This window comes from Arachis ipaensis, chromosome B7 (genome assembly GCF_059453495.1).
Source record: "Arachis ipaensis isolate K30076 ecotype BB chromosome B7, ASM5945349v1, whole genome shotgun sequence".
NCBI lineage: Eukaryota > Viridiplantae > Streptophyta > Magnoliopsida > Fabales > Fabaceae > Arachis > Arachis ipaensis.
This window is the reverse complement of record NC_142442.1, coordinates 124086910-124107461: the sequence shown is the minus strand read 5'-3', so window position 1 is coordinate 124107461 and position 20552 is coordinate 124086910. Positions and strand designations below refer to the sequence as shown.

The 20552-nt window shown below is 36.2% G+C and overlaps 2 protein-coding genes across 4 annotated transcripts; both read right to left on the bottom strand.

Annotated features, from left to right (window-relative positions):
- Positions 1 to 5920: 5920 nt before the first annotated feature.
- On the bottom strand, positions 5921 to 12304 carry LOC107610139 (alpha-1,6-mannosyl-glycoprotein 2-beta-N-acetylglucosaminyltransferase). Of its 2 annotated transcripts, none has more exons than XR_001613405.3 (16): positions 11978 to 12279; positions 11072 to 11280; positions 10313 to 10449; positions 10124 to 10234; positions 9911 to 10012; positions 9707 to 9815; positions 9362 to 9562; positions 8985 to 9153; positions 8813 to 8894; positions 8629 to 8722; positions 8289 to 8385; positions 7594 to 7687; positions 7191 to 7258; positions 6753 to 6926; positions 6527 to 6649; positions 5921 to 6345 (listed from the first exon to the last, which is right to left on the bottom strand). XR_001613405.3 is itself a non-coding variant. In XM_016312220.3 (16 exons), exons 1-16 carry the CDS (start codon positions 11988 to 11990, stop codon positions 6184 to 6186), a joined length of 1950 nt encoding a protein of 649 aa, XP_016167706.1. In that variant the 5' UTR covers positions 11991 to 12304; the 3' UTR covers positions 5921 to 6183. The 2 variants fall into 2 exon arrangements, 1 of the variants encoding a protein (XP_016167706.1); XM_016312220.3 differs by having other exon boundaries at positions 7186 to 7258; positions 11978 to 12304.
- An 803-nt stretch (positions 12305 to 13107) lies between these two features.
- On the bottom strand, positions 13108 to 18190 carry LOC107610138 (DNA ligase-like protein). 2 transcript variants are annotated; one of them, XM_016312218.3, is made up of 12 exons: positions 17497 to 18156; positions 17281 to 17400; positions 17130 to 17184; positions 16931 to 17030; positions 16614 to 16833; positions 16278 to 16331; positions 16050 to 16186; positions 15127 to 15727; positions 14863 to 14977; positions 14700 to 14749; positions 14347 to 14487; positions 13108 to 13551 (listed from the first exon to the last, which is right to left on the bottom strand). In XM_016312218.3, the coding sequence occupies exons 1-12, from the start codon at positions 18043 to 18045 to the stop codon at positions 13309 to 13311; spliced, it is 2385 nt and encodes a 794-aa protein (XP_016167704.1). In that variant the 5' UTR covers positions 18046 to 18156; the 3' UTR covers positions 13108 to 13308. The 2 variants fall into 2 exon arrangements, with proteins under 2 accessions (XP_016167704.1, XP_016167705.1); XM_016312219.3 differs by lacking the exon at positions 17281 to 17400 and having other exon boundaries at positions 17497 to 18190.
- Positions 18191 to 20552: the final 2362 nt, after the last annotated feature.

Sequence of the window (20552 nt, the reverse complement as noted above, 5' to 3'; positions counted from 1 at the left end):
ACCTTCTCGCCTTGCTGGAATACTCCTTTATCACCTATCATGGAAGGATCCTCGTCCTCTTCATGATCCTATAGAGCCTCTTCTCTCAGATCTGCTTTTTTTCCAACGCAATGACAAGCTCACCAACGGTACAATTATCTCTGATATCAAAACCACCATCATTATCGTGGTTTAAATCAATTGCAAAGGACGGCAATGCCATCAATACTGCATGCAGTACAACCACAAGCCTTGAACTAAAAGCTCCACCTAAAGTAACAGATTGGGTATTTGGAGCTGATCCTCTAGAACTCTCAACCACATCCCCAAGCTTGGCATACAACTCAGTCACCCTCATCTCAGGAAAATTTTTGCGACAGTAAAACAACAACTTGCAAATTTTCATCATTTTCTATTACAAAATAATCATACTTCACAAAATCCTTGCCAAACAGGAACCTTGTAAATTAACTTTTCCACTCGCTTGATTTCACAAACCTCAAGTCTCTATAGTATATTATTTTGCAATTCACAAAATCGATAGATGAACAAACAAAGATATTAATTAGATCTTTGTTACTAAATTTGATTTTCTCTCTAGATTTTTCTTAATTTTTCCCTTATGGTGAACTAGAGATAAAAGACTTTCATCAAACATTTTGCAATCCTACTATATGATACACAATGCAATTTCACAATAAACATCCCCTTCCTACTAAATTATTGCAAGCTTGTTTCTCACATACTAAATCGTTTTAACCCAAGTCCAACAAAAATGTCGTGATCATGGATAACTTAAATCGCAAAAAATTCAAGTGCAAAATATGCTTACTGAAAATATAACAAAGTGAACGATGACATGAACCACACAAAAACATAAAAGACGCAATCAACAACCTCAACAAACACCTACAAAGTAGCGACTGTAAACTAAGCGTCCTTCATTGACTGGTTTGGTTTCGAGTATGACCGGTTTGCCTGCAGAGACCACACCGTTTCTCTTAGTGCTCGCCTTCATCCATCTCATTACAAAATCTGGTGAAAATAGGTCTGCCAGTAGACTTCCTGCGCATGACAGGGTTGGGATGAAGCCGTGTCCCATACCACTCCAGCCAAAGCTTCTCATCTGGTATCAGGGGAAACTCCACCTCATACACCTTGAATATAGCCTGCTGCAGGTACATCGGATGGACGTATGGACCCCATTTAACACTCGCGGTGGCACAGGCGACAAGCGCATGATGACATGGGAAATGGAGTGACTGGAAAATGCCATAGTCACACGTCCCAACCGTCAAGTGAACACGGAACGACCTTTGCGACCAAGCTTTGAAAGGCTCTAACTCTTCGATCAGGAACACTGAAGCCCGTCTGTCGCACTAAGTGACATGCATCTTTGATATTCCCTATCTGTTCTTCGATATTCCTTTCCTGACGAACAACTGTTGTAGTCTCTCGTAGGTGCATCTCACAGATGGCTGAAATCAGTAAATAACGTGTATCCTTAAGCACAACATTGATGCACTCGGAAAGGTTCGTCGTCATGTGGCCCAAATCGACGACCGCTATTGCAGTGTTGTAGCCAGATCTCTTTGTTGAACCTATTAGCCCAGTCCGCCGTCTTCCGCGACAAATCCCTCAATGCATCTATGTACCACTCGTATCCAGCTTTGCTTGGAATGTAAGCAGCATTTATGAGATATCGCTTTTCCTCGGTGGACTTGAAACAAGACATAAAGTTCGCCGCCATGTGCTGGACACAATAAGTATGAAATGCTCTAGGAGGATGCCAACCACTATCGTTAGCTCTCAATGCAGTCTTGATTGCCTAGGATCTATCAAAAATAATCAACAGGCCTTTCTGTAGGGTGACGTGTCACCTCAGGTTGGTAAGGAAGAAAGACCATGACTCTATCATCTCAGACTCAACAATTATAAAGGCTACAGAAAAGATATTTCTGTTACCATCCTGTGCCACTGCAATAAGCAATACACCACCATATTTACCATACAAATGCGTGCCATCAACAGAGACGAACGTCTTGAAATGCTTGAAAGCCTCCACACAGGCAGGAAAGGACCAAAATACCTTATCAAACATGCTGTAATCACGAACCATAAGGAGCATGTCATAGTACGGTACTGCACTGATGTCACATATCGTTTTGGGACAACAACTCTGCATTGCTTGCAGCAACCTTGGCCCCTTATTATATAACTCCTTCCAATCACTGTATATCTATGCAATTGTCTTTTACTTCATCATCCAGACCTTTTTATATGAGGGTTTAAAATAATAGCTTTGCTTAACTGCACCCTGTAGGATAAAGATGCTGACGAATGGGCTAGATTGTACCAACGGGAGAATGACACAACAAATGAGACTGTTGTCCAACTGTCGGTGGTCTTGAGACGTGGTGGTGCTAAACACGTGTGCGCTCCTCCCACCCTACACACCTCCTAACGAAATAAAACAATCGGGGTTGACATATACAGCAAGTATGACAATGATAATTGAGAATATAGAAGATAACTAAACTGGAACTTACCAATATCCGAGATTATGTCGGAGAGCAACACAGAGACTCTAAGGGCATCCTGCTTCATATTATCGCCAATGCACGTGGTACTTTAATCAATCCGACTCCACAACTCGGTACTCAGCATTTCTGTGAATGCTGTAATTTTTTATACCCTGCATTATTGCATCTCTACTTTTGAATCTGTGACCAACCCAGAACTTCACACCACCGTCCAAGTTGTAATCGTCTTCATCCATTTTAGAAAATGAATTTTTCTCTTGTATCGCGTCCAGATCCAATGTATGATAGTGACTGGGTACAGATGACAGAATTAGAACCGGGTGCGGGGCAGGCAGAAGATACCAACGTGATGACTTGACCGGGATCTTCGGTACAAACTCCTCCTCATCATCATCTTCAGAAGAACTGCTCGCATTGCTATCCGCAACATACTCCTCGTCTGAGTCCTCACCGTCAACGTCTATGTCTTCTACTAGACTAGCAACGTGTATCGGTTTGGGTGCGAGAGGTGGGTCATCCTATATAAAGTCCAAGATGGCCAGATCCACCGTCATCGACATCACCAACCTCAGCAGAAAGCTCCATCACTTGTTCTGCCACAATTCTCCCATTCATGTCAAACATCAGGCACACATGCTCGTCACCATAGAGCCAAAAGAAACGAAACTGAAAAATTTTGTTTTCCATCGGTGCTAGCAACCTATATAAGACTCTTCAGCTCGGACAAAGAACTTACACGCTGGATACACAACAAAATGGGATTCTCATACTCAAATATCACCCATTGTCACTATTTCTGATATGGCAATTGGGATACACACTTACAACCAAATATCCACTACTATTAGAGATTTTGGCTTATTTTCGAAAGAAAAAGATAGAGAAGTAGTGAAATATTTGTGGAGAATACAAAGGGTTGTACATCCTTTTATAATTTGTCGTAACATATCTCGTTTACAATGTAAACGAAATAATGCTACACGTATCTCGTTTACATTGTAAACAAAATATACACGTCTACTGTAAACGAGATAAAAAATACAATACATTTTAATAAAAATACTACAAATTGTGTAGTTTGATAAATAAAAATTTATTTTATTTATTTAAAAAAAATCCTCAATCATCTCACTGCATCTCTAAATTGCACAAAATTTTCAGATGTTAATGTATAAATAATGTCACACAATTTTCATACGTGTGAATTTCTTTTTCAATCTATGCCATAAAATTTCTATTATCGAAAGGTATTTTAAAAGTTCATAAGATTACCTTTTTGAATATAAAACATAATTGTGAACATTAATTTAAGAATTAAACCCAATTTTTTTCTTAAACAAATAAACAAGTTTATAAATTTAATTCACAGATTCAGCAATAAGGTTATTTGCAAGTAGAAGTTTTTAAAATAATACTCTAAGCAGGGACAGATCTAAGTGGGGGCGTGTATTGGCCTTGCACCCCCATAAAAATTTAGAAATTTAGATTCTCTAAATTTTAAATTTTTATTTTAGAAGGTAAAATATGATCTCTCATCTTTGAATGGCTTCTCTCTCATATTTTCTCTTGGTCCCACTTATAAAATAAATGGTAAAAAATTACACTTTACACTCTAAAGTGAAATTCAAAATTTAAAAGATCTAAATCCAAAATTTAGGCCTTCTATTATATTATAATATTAATAAGTGAAAATAATGCTTATAATACAATAATAATAAAGAGGATTATTATATCTATGTACTTAGATTTTAAATCACCACTCATGCATTTGCATTATTTGTTTTATATTTGGTTTAGTTGTTCCTTTTTTTCCTCTTACATTTTCTTTATTTGTCCAATTAATTTTTGCACTTATTATCCTATAAAATGTACTTTAATATTTATAATAACATTGCTTTTATTTTATTTGGTTGTTTCTTCTTTTTTTTTACTTTCTTTTCACTTAATTTTTACATCTATTATTATATTAAAATAGTTAAATATTTATAATAATATCAATATTTAATTGGATGTTAATAAAGCTATATATATAATAGTACATGAAATGATGAAAATAAATAATTTCAAAATCTATTTATTTCTCTCACGATATTAAAATTATAACATATTAAATAAATTTATTAAAATGAGTATATTTTATATTTTTTATTCACAAATATATTTTAAATACATATAATTTGAACATCTGATTTATATTATTGTATGCCATATATTTTATGATATAAAACATAAAAATATAACTTACTGTCACATTAATACTTAGTAAAACAAATTAATTGAATCAAAAAAATCAAAAATAGATTATTTTTATATTTTCTTATCGGATCTAAAATGAAAAAAAAAAATTATAAGGACGACTAAGATAACTTATTTATTTGACAAGTGTTAATTAATATTATCAAATATATTATTTAATTGTACAAAATTTTAATTTTTGGTCTCTCCTTTACCAAATTTTTGGATTCATCTCTGACTTTAAGCGTTTGTTTGTTTGTTTTTTTTTTTCCTTTCTTTTTTGGTTAACTTTTATTCTTTTTTGGTTAACTATTATCATCTTTTTTTTTTGCTATGGAATTTCAACTCCTTATTATTCAATAATTTCAAAATGCAAATGCTAAGTCACCAATATTTTTCTCTTATATATATTTTAAATTTAAATTAACACTAATCTTTTTTTTCGACTACATCCTGAGAGTGGTCCATGAGATCCACACCAATACCATATCCCAATTTGGTTTAATTTCCAGACAGCATAGTAGTCCCTTGGCCCTCTTGCAAAACACTCTTAATATCACACTAGACACTAGTGAAACGATGGCGTTTGCTTTTGATGCCTAACAAAAATAAATGCAACATCATTTTGATACATATGAATATTGTTTTAGATACCAACATATATTAAAACGACTTCGTATCTGCTTTCATTAGACGTCAAAAGCAAACAATGTTTCTCTAGTATCGTGGCATCGGGAGTACCAATTCATCACTTCGTTTGCAGAGTCATTGTCAAAAAGAAGTCGAAAAACCACTATAATGCCAAGAGATCAATCTCGTAAACAATAATAGCGGAATAGAAACATCAAGAACCAAATCGATATATGACGTGATTCTCAATGACCACTTTGAAAATTTAGTCATTTTTTCCAATTTTTTCGTTTGAAAATACTAGTCCCTGGTATTCTTATTCTCCGCTCTGAAATTATCTAACATCTTATATTCTTATGTCAAATTTCCGCACCATCAACAACAAAAGGGTACAATATGGTATGGTACTCATCCTCCCATTATAAGTTTGTAACATGACGGTAACTTGTGAGAATATAAATGGGCCTAACTGTTAGTAAATCTGTCTAAACTGCTATCATTTGTAACATGTACTGTCGAACCAATGGAGCACATTTCAGCAAGGAACAAAAGATCTCTCTATCATAATTACGTTCCATTCTCAAATTTATATCAGAATCACAATCCGACTGAACAAAGTTCCAATTATGCGGTCTATTGAGGAAAAGGAATTACAATGTAGAAAATATATCCACAGTGTAGATGAGATGACATTGCAGCACCATGCCAAGTGGGAATCTTCAAAAGCTAGATACGCCTTGAAATTTTCAGCGTTGGTCTGGAACCATACACCATCCGACCATCGTAACATCATAATTTATGAACGGCAAGCATTAAAAATTTGTCCTCTCATTACATCGACCGGCATGTGCTCAACCGTGTAACGCTCAGGACCAAAGTACACTCCTGTCCTCTCCAAAAGCGAAATACTTTCCTCTCGACCATACTTCGAAGCATATAGTTTCAGGTATTCAAAGTCCTAAAAAGAGGCATAAAGATTAGAATGAAAATGAAAATCAATTCCTGTCATGGATGGACAAACCATGAAAATACTCCTTCATTCATGGAAATCAGTTAAAAACAGAAAGGGCAGAAGTATTTCCGATAAATGCATGAGTTGAGAATAAATTTACAGTACGAGAAAAATGTTAGCACTTTACCTGCAAGCCACTAAGCAGGCGCTCTAGCCTAAGAGAAGCCACTGGTTGATGAGATTTTGAGAAAACCTCACCAGGGTAGTATAAAACTCCATCCCCAGGAGGAAGGCCATGCCTGAATCTTATCTGTTTCCATAAGACCGGTTGGTAGGAAAATAACAATACAGTATAACTAGTACTAACAGCTCCATTATTTTCCAAATTCAGCACAAAGAGACTATTAAGATACCTCTGCACTGGCTGCAGTTGCCTTCTCATAGCAGTTGGCACCCCAGTATAAAAATCCGGTGCCACCCTCCTTCCACACACGCCACATGACAGCACGGTGTTGAGTACCACGCATCCCAAGGTGCCAATTTGGATGAGGATCTGATGGCCCCATGCAGACATATGTCCACCATTCCTGTAAAAAAACGCCACCTTCTAATAAGAAAATGAGAGTACATATATAAAGAACAAGCACAACAGCAACACGTAATCTACTATGCACCAAACATGGAATTCTCCCATTCAACTCTAGCAGGATTCAGGTTAAGATGCTTAGCTTGAGAATTGGACAAATTTAGTTTCAGAAAAATGGATAACATCGTGAAGAAATTAAATATCTATTACTAAAGGGAAGACGGGGGGGAACAACAAGAACAACAAAAATATAATATTACCTCACCATTCTCTGGCTGTAGTTCAGCAATAATATCCTTCACTAGGTCCTCACGATTGCCCAGGACCCATTCACTGCAAAGAGACATTCAAATTTTTAGCCTAGTAATAAGGGACTTTTGATTTTTCTGATTTCCCTCCTACCTTTTTGTTTCAACCATTGGAAAATTAATTTACTCCACGTGCACAAAATTATGAATATTAAGTATCCAAAATTACAAAGTTCAGTAACCTAAATGATAATCAGATTAAAGTATTAAAATTTTTATTACACCCTTTGGGTCGGTCCTTCCCCGAACCCTGAGTTAATGCGGGATGCTTGTGCACCAGGCTGCCTTTTTTTTAAGAAAACAAATACATTAAAGTTCTAAAAAGTACGTATCAGATCAAGATGTCTAAACAGGGGTTACCTTGTACAATAAATTTGAGTATGAGGACGCAGGAAACTAGGAACTTTGACAAAAGCCTCAAATGGGGTAGGTGCAAGAGGAGCATCATTTGGCCCTAAGAAATTCAGGGGGGGAAGAAGAAAAAGGTAGTGAAGTGTTACATGGAGAATGGAGATAATTTATAATTGACACATCCATCAGAAAGTATATTAACTAATTGTACTCTGTAGAAGCACTCCCCATAATTCTCAAATAGACAGCAAAGGCAATCATCAATAGATGCCAAAGATGTGCCAGAAAGCAATATATACTGTTCTGCTAAACTGTTATTTGAATGCTTAGTTTGTTAAGAAAGATAAAAGGCAGTTTCTCATATAATAATATACAAGACCAAAGATGGGACCTATGCAGCTAGAAACAGACTGCAGACTTAACTATACAGCAAAACTATTCTTATTGACCTCAATTATTATTGAAAGACCACCAGGATGATACCGGTTACAGCTAACAATTCAACTAATTTAAGCTGTTCACAAGCAATTGACCGAAATATTTGCAGCCACTACAAAAAGTACAATTATCAAATAAAGTTATAAATTAAATCCATTGCTGAGTTGAAATGGAACCCAAAAGACAACAGAGAGAAGAAACTGAAGCGAGTCTGAGCACAAGGCTGCGGGGTTTAGGCCCTAATTATTAAGCTAAACAACACATACCAGTATAATAAGTAGTTAAAATACGAGCATCTGGAGCGTAAGCATGAATTGCACTGGCCATGTTGCGAAGAGAATCATATTGTTCGAAATTTAGAGGCTGTAAAAAAATATGAAAGATATCAAATTAAACTACTTCAAGTTTGTAGTTACACCACTTAGGATCCTAGAAGATATACTGAAGGTATTAGAAATTTTAGGTCAGCATGAAAACAAGAAGGCAAATATCGCATGAATTCAGAAAAAATTGATTTGTCTTTCGCCTCTTCGTTTTTTTTTTTTTTTTTTTTTTTTTTTTTTTTTTTTTTTTTTTATGGTAGCACTATCAAAACACTGTTTATACCTCATCCCACAAGTAAAAGTAAGCTTTTCTCCAGTGAGACTTCGTTCTCAATATCTCAACTTGTTTCTGCAAGTAATCCTTCTCTACAACGTTACTGAGGCAGAAGAACATGTGGGTTTAGTAATCAACTCCAATTGCAAATATATCTGATAGAAACGAACACGGAAAACTCAAAACTGTGTACCTGGAGATTACTTTACTGTAAGGCACAGCGTATGCTGCCAACCGTGGGTCTGAAAAATATTCATCTGATTTTGGATGATCCGCTACAATTTAAGAAGAGAGTAAGACTCAGCAATGCTATTATTTCTTCTATTGGGAACAGTTCTTTAAAGCTTATTGCCTTATAAATATACCTGGCCATGGACATGTATATGTCAAAACACGCATACCATCAGCCCATTTGCAAAAATAAGGGCTAATTCTATATTGAAGAAGCCATTTGAAATGCTGATCCAGTTCCTCATACCACTCAGCTGTCCCATGTTGAACACCAAACCGATCCTCAATTACGGTATCCGATATCTAGTATAGAATAAAGGACATGACAAATTTTGCAACAAACAATGTTTCTTAATTTCACAAAGATGTAGACCTGAATCGCATCAGTAAATGGAAGGGATGCTAAATAAGCACTACTCATAAAACAGAGAGACAAGTTCCATCTTCTGTAAGTGTTTTAGAAAATGACAAAATGGGTTTGCATTTTGGAAATTTAATGTGTAAAGGATACACCAAAGACAGCAGGGAGCGAAGGAGTTTCTGGAAGTACAAATTCCCAAACAGTCAGATTCAACTTCACCCGTATAGAAAGGTTTGAAATGGCATCCTCCTCCATTTTATCTATTGCTCCGTTATCTGAAGTGAATTCAGAAAATGATGGCGACAACAGAATCCTTCTTAGAGTTGTAGTTGCAGATTTCATCCTTCCAACCTAAAAAATCAGATGTTCTAATGAAAAGCTCATATATAATAAATGTCATGAAAAGCACATATCCTCAAACCCAGAATTTTTAAATTTTTTGTTTTTTGAAAAAGGTATCAGAATGAAAAACAGCAGTAGGGGGGAAATACCCACCACTTCATCTAATGGTTTTCCGTCAATGGGATCTACCATTTCAAGGCAGTCCTTAAGCTCCTTATACAACTGATGTTTCTCAGCCTTGCTTAAACTTTGACCAGAGGATCTGTAGAATGGTTAATGTTGACAAAGTTGATAAACAGTATTAAACTTCGATTTTAAAAGGAAAAAAAAATCAGAAGAAACTGAAACAAGGCTCACTCAGCATCTGCCTTTAGAGCAGTAATGATAACCTCTCCTTCATATTGTCCAGGAGGTTGGGCACTAGGAACATCAATAGATATCCAAAGTGCAGCAGTCTCTCTGCAGAAGCAAAATAATGCCAAAAATCAGATTGTAAAAGGGTAATAAATATTAAGTATCTTGTAACACCACTATGAGAAAAACTCGACAGAAAATATCACAAACAAATACCCTGGAAATAGGTTTATTTGACTAACTGGAAGATCAAGGGGCACAAGAGCATCTGGTACACCTAATATGGGTACCACCCGCCTCAACTGTATTGACTGCCCAACAATCAATCTGCCAACACACCAAAACCAGAACAATATCAAACTATGTCATATTATTTATTTGATGAGGTAGGAAGAGATTTCCAACCTGTCTCCAGAAGTGGAGCATAGGTCACTACATTGAACCTGCACAGCCCCTGCAACACCAGAACCAGCCCACGAAACCTTTGGTCGGATAGCTATCTGAACACTCTCCCTTTCATTTCTAGCTGCCAGCAGGTTTGTCTTCAAGATTGTATAAAAAAAAATAAAAATAATAAAAAAACTACTAGTGTCAGAAGCACAATATCATCTTTCAATACTTTCATACTTTCTTTAGGCTAATTTTTATCCTCAACTTCTATATGCCTAAACACCAGCATCCAGTCTAAGGTACAGACTCCAGAACTTAAGTTTCAAATAGTTAAGGCCATCAGTGCAAATATGGAGTTATATTCCTCCCATATTCATAATATCTTAAAATTAAAAAAATTGGAGTGTTATCATGATTTGACTAATCATACACTACAAGCAAATTGTGAGTTTAGCAACTACAACAAATTGAAGCACTATCATGATTTGATTAATCATATTCAATATAACTGCTGAAGCATTCATCAACTGTATTTAAGTATGTACTGTGCAAGTACAAGTATAAAGGCAACGCTCAGTTTCTAGGTAACTACAGCATATGATAAATCACTCATGCAATTCCTATGCATAAAAAGCAAGCAATGGTAGGCTCATGAATACAGAACATATGCAATTTTGTATAATTATGTGGACCAAATTTAAAAATAAAACACCATCAAATTGAGTAAGGATGATTATGATATATAAGCCACTGCTGTAAGATAAGAATACTAACAGGCTCTAAATGTCTGGGCATATCTTGAGGTCCAACATTTGCTGTGCTTGGCATGCACCAGACATTCACCAAATCCTTAGTTGGAATTTCGGTCGGATCAATTGCTCCCTTGAGATTACTCAAACCAGCTGTGCCCCCATCATTCCACCCATAAGCCGTACCGCCTCCAGCAACACCTTCAACTGGTGGCACTGCCTCTTGAGAATTTCCTGCCAGATGCATCAACAAATGATGGTGCAATTAAATTTAAATATCTAGGTACAGTGTCACTTCAAGATCAAAGTACTATTCAATTTTTTTTAAAGGAAAAAAAAACTCCTATAATTTCAAGAAAGCATTTTAAAAGATCTCTTACTTTTCACATCAACGAAGATTCTAGATGGAGCATAACAGTTAGACAAGTGGAACATAAAAATATACTTTTAAAGAAATTGTATAATCTATTTAGATTCTGCACACTGATACTGATGTTCGATCCAGATCAAAATAACAAAAGAGAAGTAAGCTCATAGATAGAACAGAAGTTTCATATACAGAGCTTAGCCAATTAAGTTCAAGTTATATCATGAAAACAATATAAAATTCAAGATATAAGTGTTAATTCACACATGAAAATTTGAAGTTAGTTGGAGGATGATGCATATCCTCCACAGGATAAGCCCTATCAACCTCATTGTGCAGAGCAGCTGCCACACTAAATAACCGCCATAGATCGGTTCGCTCACTAAAGTCTAAGGCCATAATAATAGTAATATTATAATAATTATAAGAAACCTAACGGAAAACTCAATTGAAATTATATATCGAGAACTCATAACAATTATAATAAGCAGAAGAAAAAGGAAATAGAGTGAGCTTGGATTTTTTTGCAGGGAAATTGGGAAGGTCAGAGAGAAGAGCGCAAACCAGAGTTAGCCATGTGATGTCGGAGGTGGTGAGAATAGAAATGAAACGATCGCGCTTTGATGAATTTGAGAGTTGATAATCACAGAATCTGTGTGAACTGCGTGACTGTGTTGTGCTTTTCAATCCAAATAATCCAAAGGAAAACAAAAATGTTAATGTTAATAGTAAGTACTGCAACTTTGCTTTGCGCACTCACGCTCTATATTCGTTTGCAAAACGCTTGCGATTTTCCAGAGCTCTGTCCACGTATTTTTTGTTTTGTTAAACAGAAGCTGAGGCATAGCATTAAAAAAAAAAGAAACAAAAATTCCTAACACGCCACGTCGTGGTTGATATTTTAGAGTGAAAAAAACATAATTTTGGACAATTGGGCCTTTAAAGGGAAACTTATCAATTATCATAGCTTAAATTATTTCCATTATTTGTTACGTGTTCAATATGGTTAAATCATGATGAGTTAAGCCGATAGATTTGGTACAGGTAGTAGCAAGTACACGTCTCGGAACATATTTTATAGAATTTTGCCTTATTAGCAAACCCTATTTTATGTAACAAAAAAGCATTTTATAAGAATATAAGGTGAAATAAGTGACATTTAAATAAAGAATAAAGTATTATTTTAGTTTTCAATGTTTGAATCAAATTTTAATTTAATTTTTAATATTTTAAAAATTCTATTTCTGTTTTAAAAGTTCCAAAAAAATTTAACATTATCCTGTCATTACATTTTATACAAATAATTAACGAAATATTGTGATATTATAATGTTATTAGTTATATTATATCTTCTTTGTATATTAAAAAATATAACTAAAATTAAACATTATTAACTCTTTAATATACGAATTGTTCGTGTCAAATTTAAAAATAGAAGAATATTAAACTCTATTTAAAACTTTTTAAAATTAAAATAAATCGTTTGAAATTTTTTAAAACCTACATATAACATTTAAAATATTAAAGATCAAATTAAAATTTATAAGAAATATTAGAAACTAAAAAATAATACTTTACTCTATCAATAAGCAAAAAAATTATTTAACTATCACAAGAAAAGATGAAAAAACAGTACTTGTAAACCTCCTTTTTTTATTCTTTTTTTTTGGGTCCTACTCTAAATTAGGTTCATATTGCATCACTTTTAAAAGGTTATATTGGTTTGGTAAGTCATATGATTACAACACAGGTAAGGGTCAACAAAAATAAAAAACGAGATACGCAAGCAAAATCCAGTCTTTTCCAATTAATTTATAGGTAACCTAAATAAAGCACATGACAAGTGATAACGGTATAACCATACGAATATGACTAAAGTTTCCTCCTGTAGTACATTATATCCCTGCGTCTGTCTTAATTGGCTTCTTTGCTAACTTGAATGCATCAAATACGGATTCCTTTGGTTGAACTTTGACATTCTGGACAAAGTGCTCTGCACGTAGTGAAGACCTCCTTAATATATCTAAAAGCGACACGCTTGACTCTTGAGTTGTGGAATTCAAGGTGGCAGATATTTTCTGTGTACTTCTTTGGAACTTGGCAGAAACAGCTTTTGCTGGTTGGCTCTCCCTCTGAATCTGTAAGTTGTATCGGGTCAAAACCGCATTACAATTACCATCATTGTATTAAAAAATATATATATATAAAATAAATAAAATAAAACTAAACATAAACAATCAAGCACTTTAATGTCCAGATAGTAAATGGCAGCCAACATTGGATTATTGAATGTAGTAAAATGGGTTGACGATGCAAACATTGGGATCAACATCGCTTCTAATAATAGTTTTAAACTCTATACCTCATATTTTCTCAATACGTAATTAATTTAAACTTTTCTCTTATAAATTTCAAATATAATAACATTATCTATAATTTAAAAAATTTGAGAATCATTTAACAGATATAACTGAGACGTTAAATTCGAACATTTTCAAACAAAACTTGAAGTTTTTTTAATAATTTTATCATGTAAGAATAATTTTAACATGTATTAGCCGATTATTGAAATTAAATTTTGCAGTGTCATCCACTTATACAGCATTATTGTGTGTATAATTAATTAAAAAATCTTAATACAAGCATCAGTTAAAATATTTGAAAATATCAAATATGTTTTATTATGTATATCATGAGTCTACAAATCTATACAATTTATTTTTTTATACTAATATTGATGATATATCAAAATTTAAATAATATCATTATAAAGTGTAAAATCTTCAAATAATTGTCATTAAGATTTTTCTTTTGAAAATATATTTAAAATTGTTGGCGGATCAGAATTAAAATGACCACGATAACGAAAAACAATTCTAAATTATAGGATACCATGCTAGCTTTCTACTAATTTGTAGTCGGTAAGTTGTTACCATTTCTGAAGAATCCTCTGACATTGAGGCAGAAAGCCTGCTACTGCTGTCATCTCGCCCAAATATAAATGATCGAACCTTTGCTGATCCGTGCTTTTGAGATGTGGCCATAAAATGATTTGTAGCCCGACCGACAAAAGACTGCAAATATTAGATATAAGATAACTCAGATATGGCGTTGGCACCTCATATATACCTAATCACTCGGTATTATATATCCTTGAAATTCAAGTCAAATAAGAATCTAAAAATATAGACTCGCACATGACAATTATTAAAGGAGTTCCATGACTTCCATCAATTCAACGAAAGCTTCATGTGCTTCACATGTATACAAGTTCAAACTTCCTTACCTTGGATGATGTGTTTACTTTTTGTCCAAGGAGCGACGTTTCAAAGAAAGCTGCGGCGTGGAGTAACAGCAGAAACACAATTAGTATTCTCACAGTGAAGATGGCTGTTTGGTATACATTGCATAAGATTACAGTAAAATTTGATGAAATCAATAGATCTTACATGGAACTTTTGCTTTCCTCTTGGTATCGGGGACAATATTTAACTTCTTTATGAGACTGAAAACTTCCCTGCTACTTTCATCCTCTGCTGGTGACAAGAATGCGGCTCTCTCTTCCTGATCCAAAACGAAGTCAAATCTTATTATTGGACGAATACCTCAAAATGAAAAGTTAGAGATACAATGGTCATAATAACAAGCTCAAATGCTTCAATAAAAGTAAAGTGGCACTATACATTAACTATGCTTGAGTAGTTGGAACTCACAGATTTATCAATGAGGCACTGCTTATCTAGCATCTTTTCAGCTTCCTCGTCATCAGATGAGACATAATCATTATCTTTATCTGTAAACATCTGCGGAATCATCTGCTTCGCCTTCTTCAGATTAATCTTCACAGCATCTGATGGTGCAATGTACTCTTCAGCTTCTTCATCAGATTCATTTTCAGCTTCTTCATCAGATTCATTTTCAGCTTCTTCACCTTCCTCATCTTCCTCTTCAATTAATGTTGGTTCTTTCAATTTTGAACCACAATTAAGTTTATGAAGTAGATTGTCCATTCCAGCTGTATCTTGTTGTTCAAGCCACTTCTGGTGGAGTTGGTCACGCTTTTCTCTATCAATTGACTTTTCTTCATATTCAGGTGTTATCATTTCATTAAGTTCCCCAATATCATCATCATCTTCACCTTCTTCATTATCTTGGAAGCGCTGCATGTCATTGTCACTATTGTCTTCCTCTTCAGCTTCTTCATCAACAAAAGCCTTAACCGGGTCGCCACTTGGAGGTGAAGGCAAGTGAACTGATCCATGTAAACGAGGATCTATGTTTTCCTTGTCATCATCTTCATCATCATCAGAAGACCTGCAACAAAGAATAACTTATCACTTCTAAGTTTCAGAATGGGGAGGTAAAAGTAGTCAGTCCTCTGCTATGCCAAATTAAGAGGTCATGATAAGTCAAGGGCAAAAGAAGAAGCATTATCAATCAGTTGCTGTGACATCAACACATGGCCAAACAAACAGTATAGTCAAACTTCATTTTGAAGTAATTAAAGTAACACTAGTTCCATAGTAGAATGAATAACTGTCAGAATTGATAACAAAGATACTTAATAAAGTAACAAAAGGCCAGCGGCACAAAATCTGGGCACAACAAAAGGAAAAAGAAATTTCTAAAGACGTACGCATCGTCATCAGGAGGAGCAGAATCAAGTTTCAAGTTCATTGCAAGCATTGATGAAGCTGGTACTTCTTCTGAAGTGTTAATTGGCTCCTCACAAACATCATTAGTGTCGGTACTTTGGGAATGATAAGCGAGCTCCTACAAGATACAGACAAACAAGCAGTTAGCATACAAAATGTCAAAATCCATGGTTAAAGTCAAGCATCTGCTTAAAATGGCTGTTAGAAACCTGAGTATCATCAATAGGAGCTCGAAATTCATGCTCAGGTTCTATACGCACAGCCTGAAAATCAGAACAGAGACATCAAAACGGTTATTTTGTTTGCAGTTGCATGCCAATGTGGAGACAAATGTCAAAATAAACTACTAATTTGAACTTTGAAGGGCAAAAAGACAAACAATAAAATAAAAAAATTATTCGAAAAATGCAACGATAGTTTGATAAGTGGATCACGCATCATGTCTGCTAATATTTTTTATTGAAGTACCTAATCTGATTATGTAATCAAACTTGAATATTAATTCCAATGATGCATGTTTCTATATATATTTGATTTCCAATTACCATGGGGGAAGGAATGCTTTCACCACTTGGATAATCTGCAGCTTCTTTAGATCCATTAACATGCAATGTATTCAAATTGTCGATGGCTGCACACGAAGTATGTGTTTCCTCCAATTTGGCCTTTTCAACCTTGTCAGATATCTCCTCATCCAGAGGGCCACGTTCAGAATCATCATCCACCGGTGAGTCATAACCATTATCATCACGATAACCACTAGATCTGCACCCAAGTATGCAATCAGCTTAAATAGAGTTTAATTAAATTATACAACTAAATTGCACACAAACACACAAAAATCTAATGCAAATCCACCTACTTCTTCTGAATCTCTAATTTTCTCTGCCGAATTTTGTCCAGTATTGAAGAAATTGGCTTCTGAACCAGTGGAATGGGTTTAAAAGCTGCATCTCTAGTTTCTACCGAAGGTAGAGCAAACTATTTACATCAGCATAAACTTCAGAACAAACCAAAACAAAAGATACATTAAGAGATGCAGTTTCTGATCAAATTTGTACCTCGAAGAAGTCTCTGAGACTCAGCTTGAAGCTGTTTGAGATTTTCCCGCCTCTCCTGTTAAACCATGGAAATCACGAATTAGCACATCAGCAAATAATGTATAAGAACAAGTTGCCAAAATCTGGTAACAGCACGAAATCGGCTATGGACCTTCTCAGCCCTTCTCTTATTGGAAGCAGATTCTTTAAGCTGCTTCTCACCGTCCAATCCCTTCTTCTTCTTTCTCTTCCTCTCCTCAGCTCGAAGCTGTTTGAGATTTTCCCGCCTCTCCTGTTAAACCATGGAAATCACGAATTAGCACATCAGCAAATAGTGTATAAGAACAAGTTGCCAAAATCTGGTAACAGCACGAAATCGGCTATGGACCTTCTCAGCCCTTCTCTTATTGGAAGCAGATTCTTTAAGCTGCTTCTCACCGTCCAATCCCTTCTTCTTCTTTCTCTTCCTCTTCTTCTCCTGATCCTCTGAATCCTCATCTAAACTGCGTCGTTTTCTGTCGCGATCATCGATCTCGAGATCCGCAACTTCCTCCCCCTTCTCATTCTCAGTCTCCATCTCCTTAGAGTGAACCTCGTCATTTCCGTCAAGTCCATCACCGATAGAATCAAAGTCCAAAGCTCGCATTGCACCAAAACCATTATTCTTCTTGGCAGTATCGCTATCTGATGCGTCAAGATGAGCGGTTACTCTGTGGTCGATTTGGGGGTTAGATCCCCAATTAGAGTCCTCCACGTGTCCGGCGCTAAGGGTGGGACCGTCGGAGGGAAGAGTTCCCGAATCGATAGGGGAGGAACCATCATGATTGGAGGGAGAGAGGGGAGGAACCCTAAGAGCTTTCTTGAGACGCTTGAGCTTTGGCTTAGGTTCGTGCAGGGGAGGGGGAGGCAAGAGCTCAAAATCTTCGTCGCTCTCCATTTCCGGATCAGATCTGAGTTTCTTTGTGGGTTAGATGAAAACAAAAAACAATGGATTAGGGATCAGAATGAGTGCCCCCTCTCACTCACATTGAGTTTAGCAAAATAAGGATGTAACAGTATCACTATTCGCGGCTTTCTCACCCAAAGAAATGGCGGTAAATGCTTTCGAAATTTGTCTAAACGCGCTCACGGAGATTGTTTTCCTTTTTTTTTTCTTTTTTTTTTTATTTGCAGGAGGGCCAAAGGCCCAAAGACAAAAAAAAATAATTACACAAACATTCTCACACTCTTTCTTCTACCTTTGTCATCAGCCAAGAGAGGCATCAGAAAAGGGGGAGGAGCTGCAAAACAAAAAAGTTCGGACAAGATCAACTGTAGGGGTGAGTACGGGTAGCGGGTATCTGATTACCCGCCCGAATCCAAACCAAACCAATTAAATTGGTTCTGAAATCAATGGGTAATCGAGTCCAACCCGAACCAAACCGATGGCTTTTGTTAGTGATTGGTTCAGCGGTTTTGGGGGTGCAAAACCCGAACCAACCCGCGAACCTGATCATATATTAATTAAATAAAAAAATATATATGACTTTTTCATTAGACAATGATTATTCATTATTAATATGTTTGGATTTTAATGAGTTTAGTTTTTAATGTATTTGGTGTTTAACATGTTTGGATTATTTCTATTGATGTTACATGTTTATTGTACTTGTTGAATTTTTAAGATAAAATTTTGGTTTTTTTTATGAATTTCAAAGTCATCGGGCAATTACCCGAACCGAACCAAACCGCTCTTAATCGGTTTGGTTTGGTTCGGGTACATGTACAAAAAAATGCAAATCTAAACCAAACCGAACCAATTATATTTTGATCGGTTCGGTTCTAATTTTACCATAAACCCGAACCAAACCGACCCGTGCTCACCCCTAATCAACTGAGCTTGCTTTGTCAGTGCATCTACACAGAAAATAGTTTCGCAAAACACGTGCTTGAACAACACAAAAGTCATTTTGCTCCGGAGATCCTCAATAGCCCTGATCAGAGAAAGCGTGTAGTGGTGGCTACTAGATGACCCGTCAATTAATTTCAACGCACAGGAAGAATTTGTCTCCATCTGTAATCTGTTAATTTTCAGCTCCACTACTAGTGTTCATACACTGGGTCGAGCTATGCGACCCGGGCTGATTGAAGACAAGAGCGACCGACCTCTTCAGGTTGGGTCGCCCCTGAACTCTCCTTAAAGAGTTCGGCCAAATCGCCACAGAGGCCCAAGCAAGCCCAAATGAAGGAACGCAGCCCATTCTAAAGGCGGCAAAGCCTAGAAAGATAAGGTGGTTCACTTAAAATATAAGATAAGATAACTAACTTATCTTAAAGGACACCCCACACTACTATAAATACACTAGAGCACCCAGGTATAACTCATACTCTGATTCTACACAAAATACCTGTTCAAAGTCCATGCTAACTTAAGCATCAGAGTCGCTTTCAGGTACCACCACCCTCCAGTGATCAAGGATCAGCGGCACCAGCTCCAACAAGTTGGACGCGGCAGCTCCGGCCACAACAACAGATCTCATCCGAGATCGACCTACACTTTCAGGTAACCCTCGGAACATTAGCGCCGTTGCCGGGGATCCTGGAAGTCATCCCCTCATCATGGCGGACAACCTTGACAACGATCACAACTCTGGTTTGGAAGAAAGAACCCCGCCTAAAAATACAGATGCCGCATCAAAGGATGTGCCTCAAAACAAGGGGGACAATCAATCTCCAAACACCGAAATCTTAGATGCCCTCCGTGAACAGCAGAATCACCTCAAACAGCTCGAACAGGAGGCTGAATGGTGTACGAAATCGTGATTGTTCATTTCCCAGCAACGGAACCAAAAACTTGGTACGCACGTTCATAATCTCAATTCTTTTTCACAACTATGCACAACTAACCAGCAAGTGCACTGGGTCGTCCAAGTAATAAACCTTACGTGAGTAAGGTCGATCCCACGGAGATTGTCGGCTTGAAGCAAGCTATGGTCATCTTGTAAATCTCAGTCAGGCGGATTCAAATGGTTATGGAGATTTGATAATTAAAATATAAATAAAATATAAAATAAGATAGAGATACTTATGTAATTCATTGGTGAGAATTTCAGATAAGCGTATGGAGATGCTTTGCTCCTTCTGAATCTCTGCTTTCCTACTGCCTTCATTCAATCATTCATACTCCTTTCCATGGCAAGCTGTATGTTGGGCATCACCGTTGTCAATGGCTACTTCCCGTCCTCTCAGTGAAAATGGTCCAAATGCGCTGTCACCGCACGGCTAATCATCTGTCGGTTCTCGATCATGTTGGAATAGGATCCATTGATCCTTTTGCGTCTGTCATTACGCCCAACACTCGCGAGTTTGAAGCTCGTCATAGTCATCCCTTCCCAGATCCTACTTGGAATACCACAGACAAGGTTTAGACTTTCCGGATCTCAGGAATGGCCACCAATAATTCTA

Excerpts from the sequence above, each read along its gene's own strand:
- LOC107610139 (XM_016312220.3), bottom strand. Across the intron at positions 10,235-10,312 it reads TGCTCCACTTCTGGAGACAG|ATTGATTGTTGGGCAGTCAA; the intron begins GTTGGAAATCTC and ends GTGTGTTGGCAG. Across the intron at positions 9,154-9,361 it reads CGCTCCCTGCTGTCTTTGGT|ATATCGGATACCGTAATTGA; the intron begins GTATCCTTTACA and ends ATTCTATACTAG.
- LOC107610138 (XM_016312218.3), bottom strand. The coding sequence starts at position 18,045 with ATGGAGAGCGACGAAGATTTTGAGCTCTTGCCTCCCCCTCCCCTGCAC. Across the intron at positions 17,031-17,129 it reads GTCTCAGAGACTTCTTCGAG|AAACTAGAGATGCAGCTTTT; the intron begins GTACAAATTTGA and ends TACCTTCGGTAG. Across the intron at positions 16,187-16,277 it reads CTCCTATTGATGATACTCAG|GAGCTCGCTTATCATTCCCA; the intron begins GTTTCTAACAGC and ends TGTATCTTGTAG.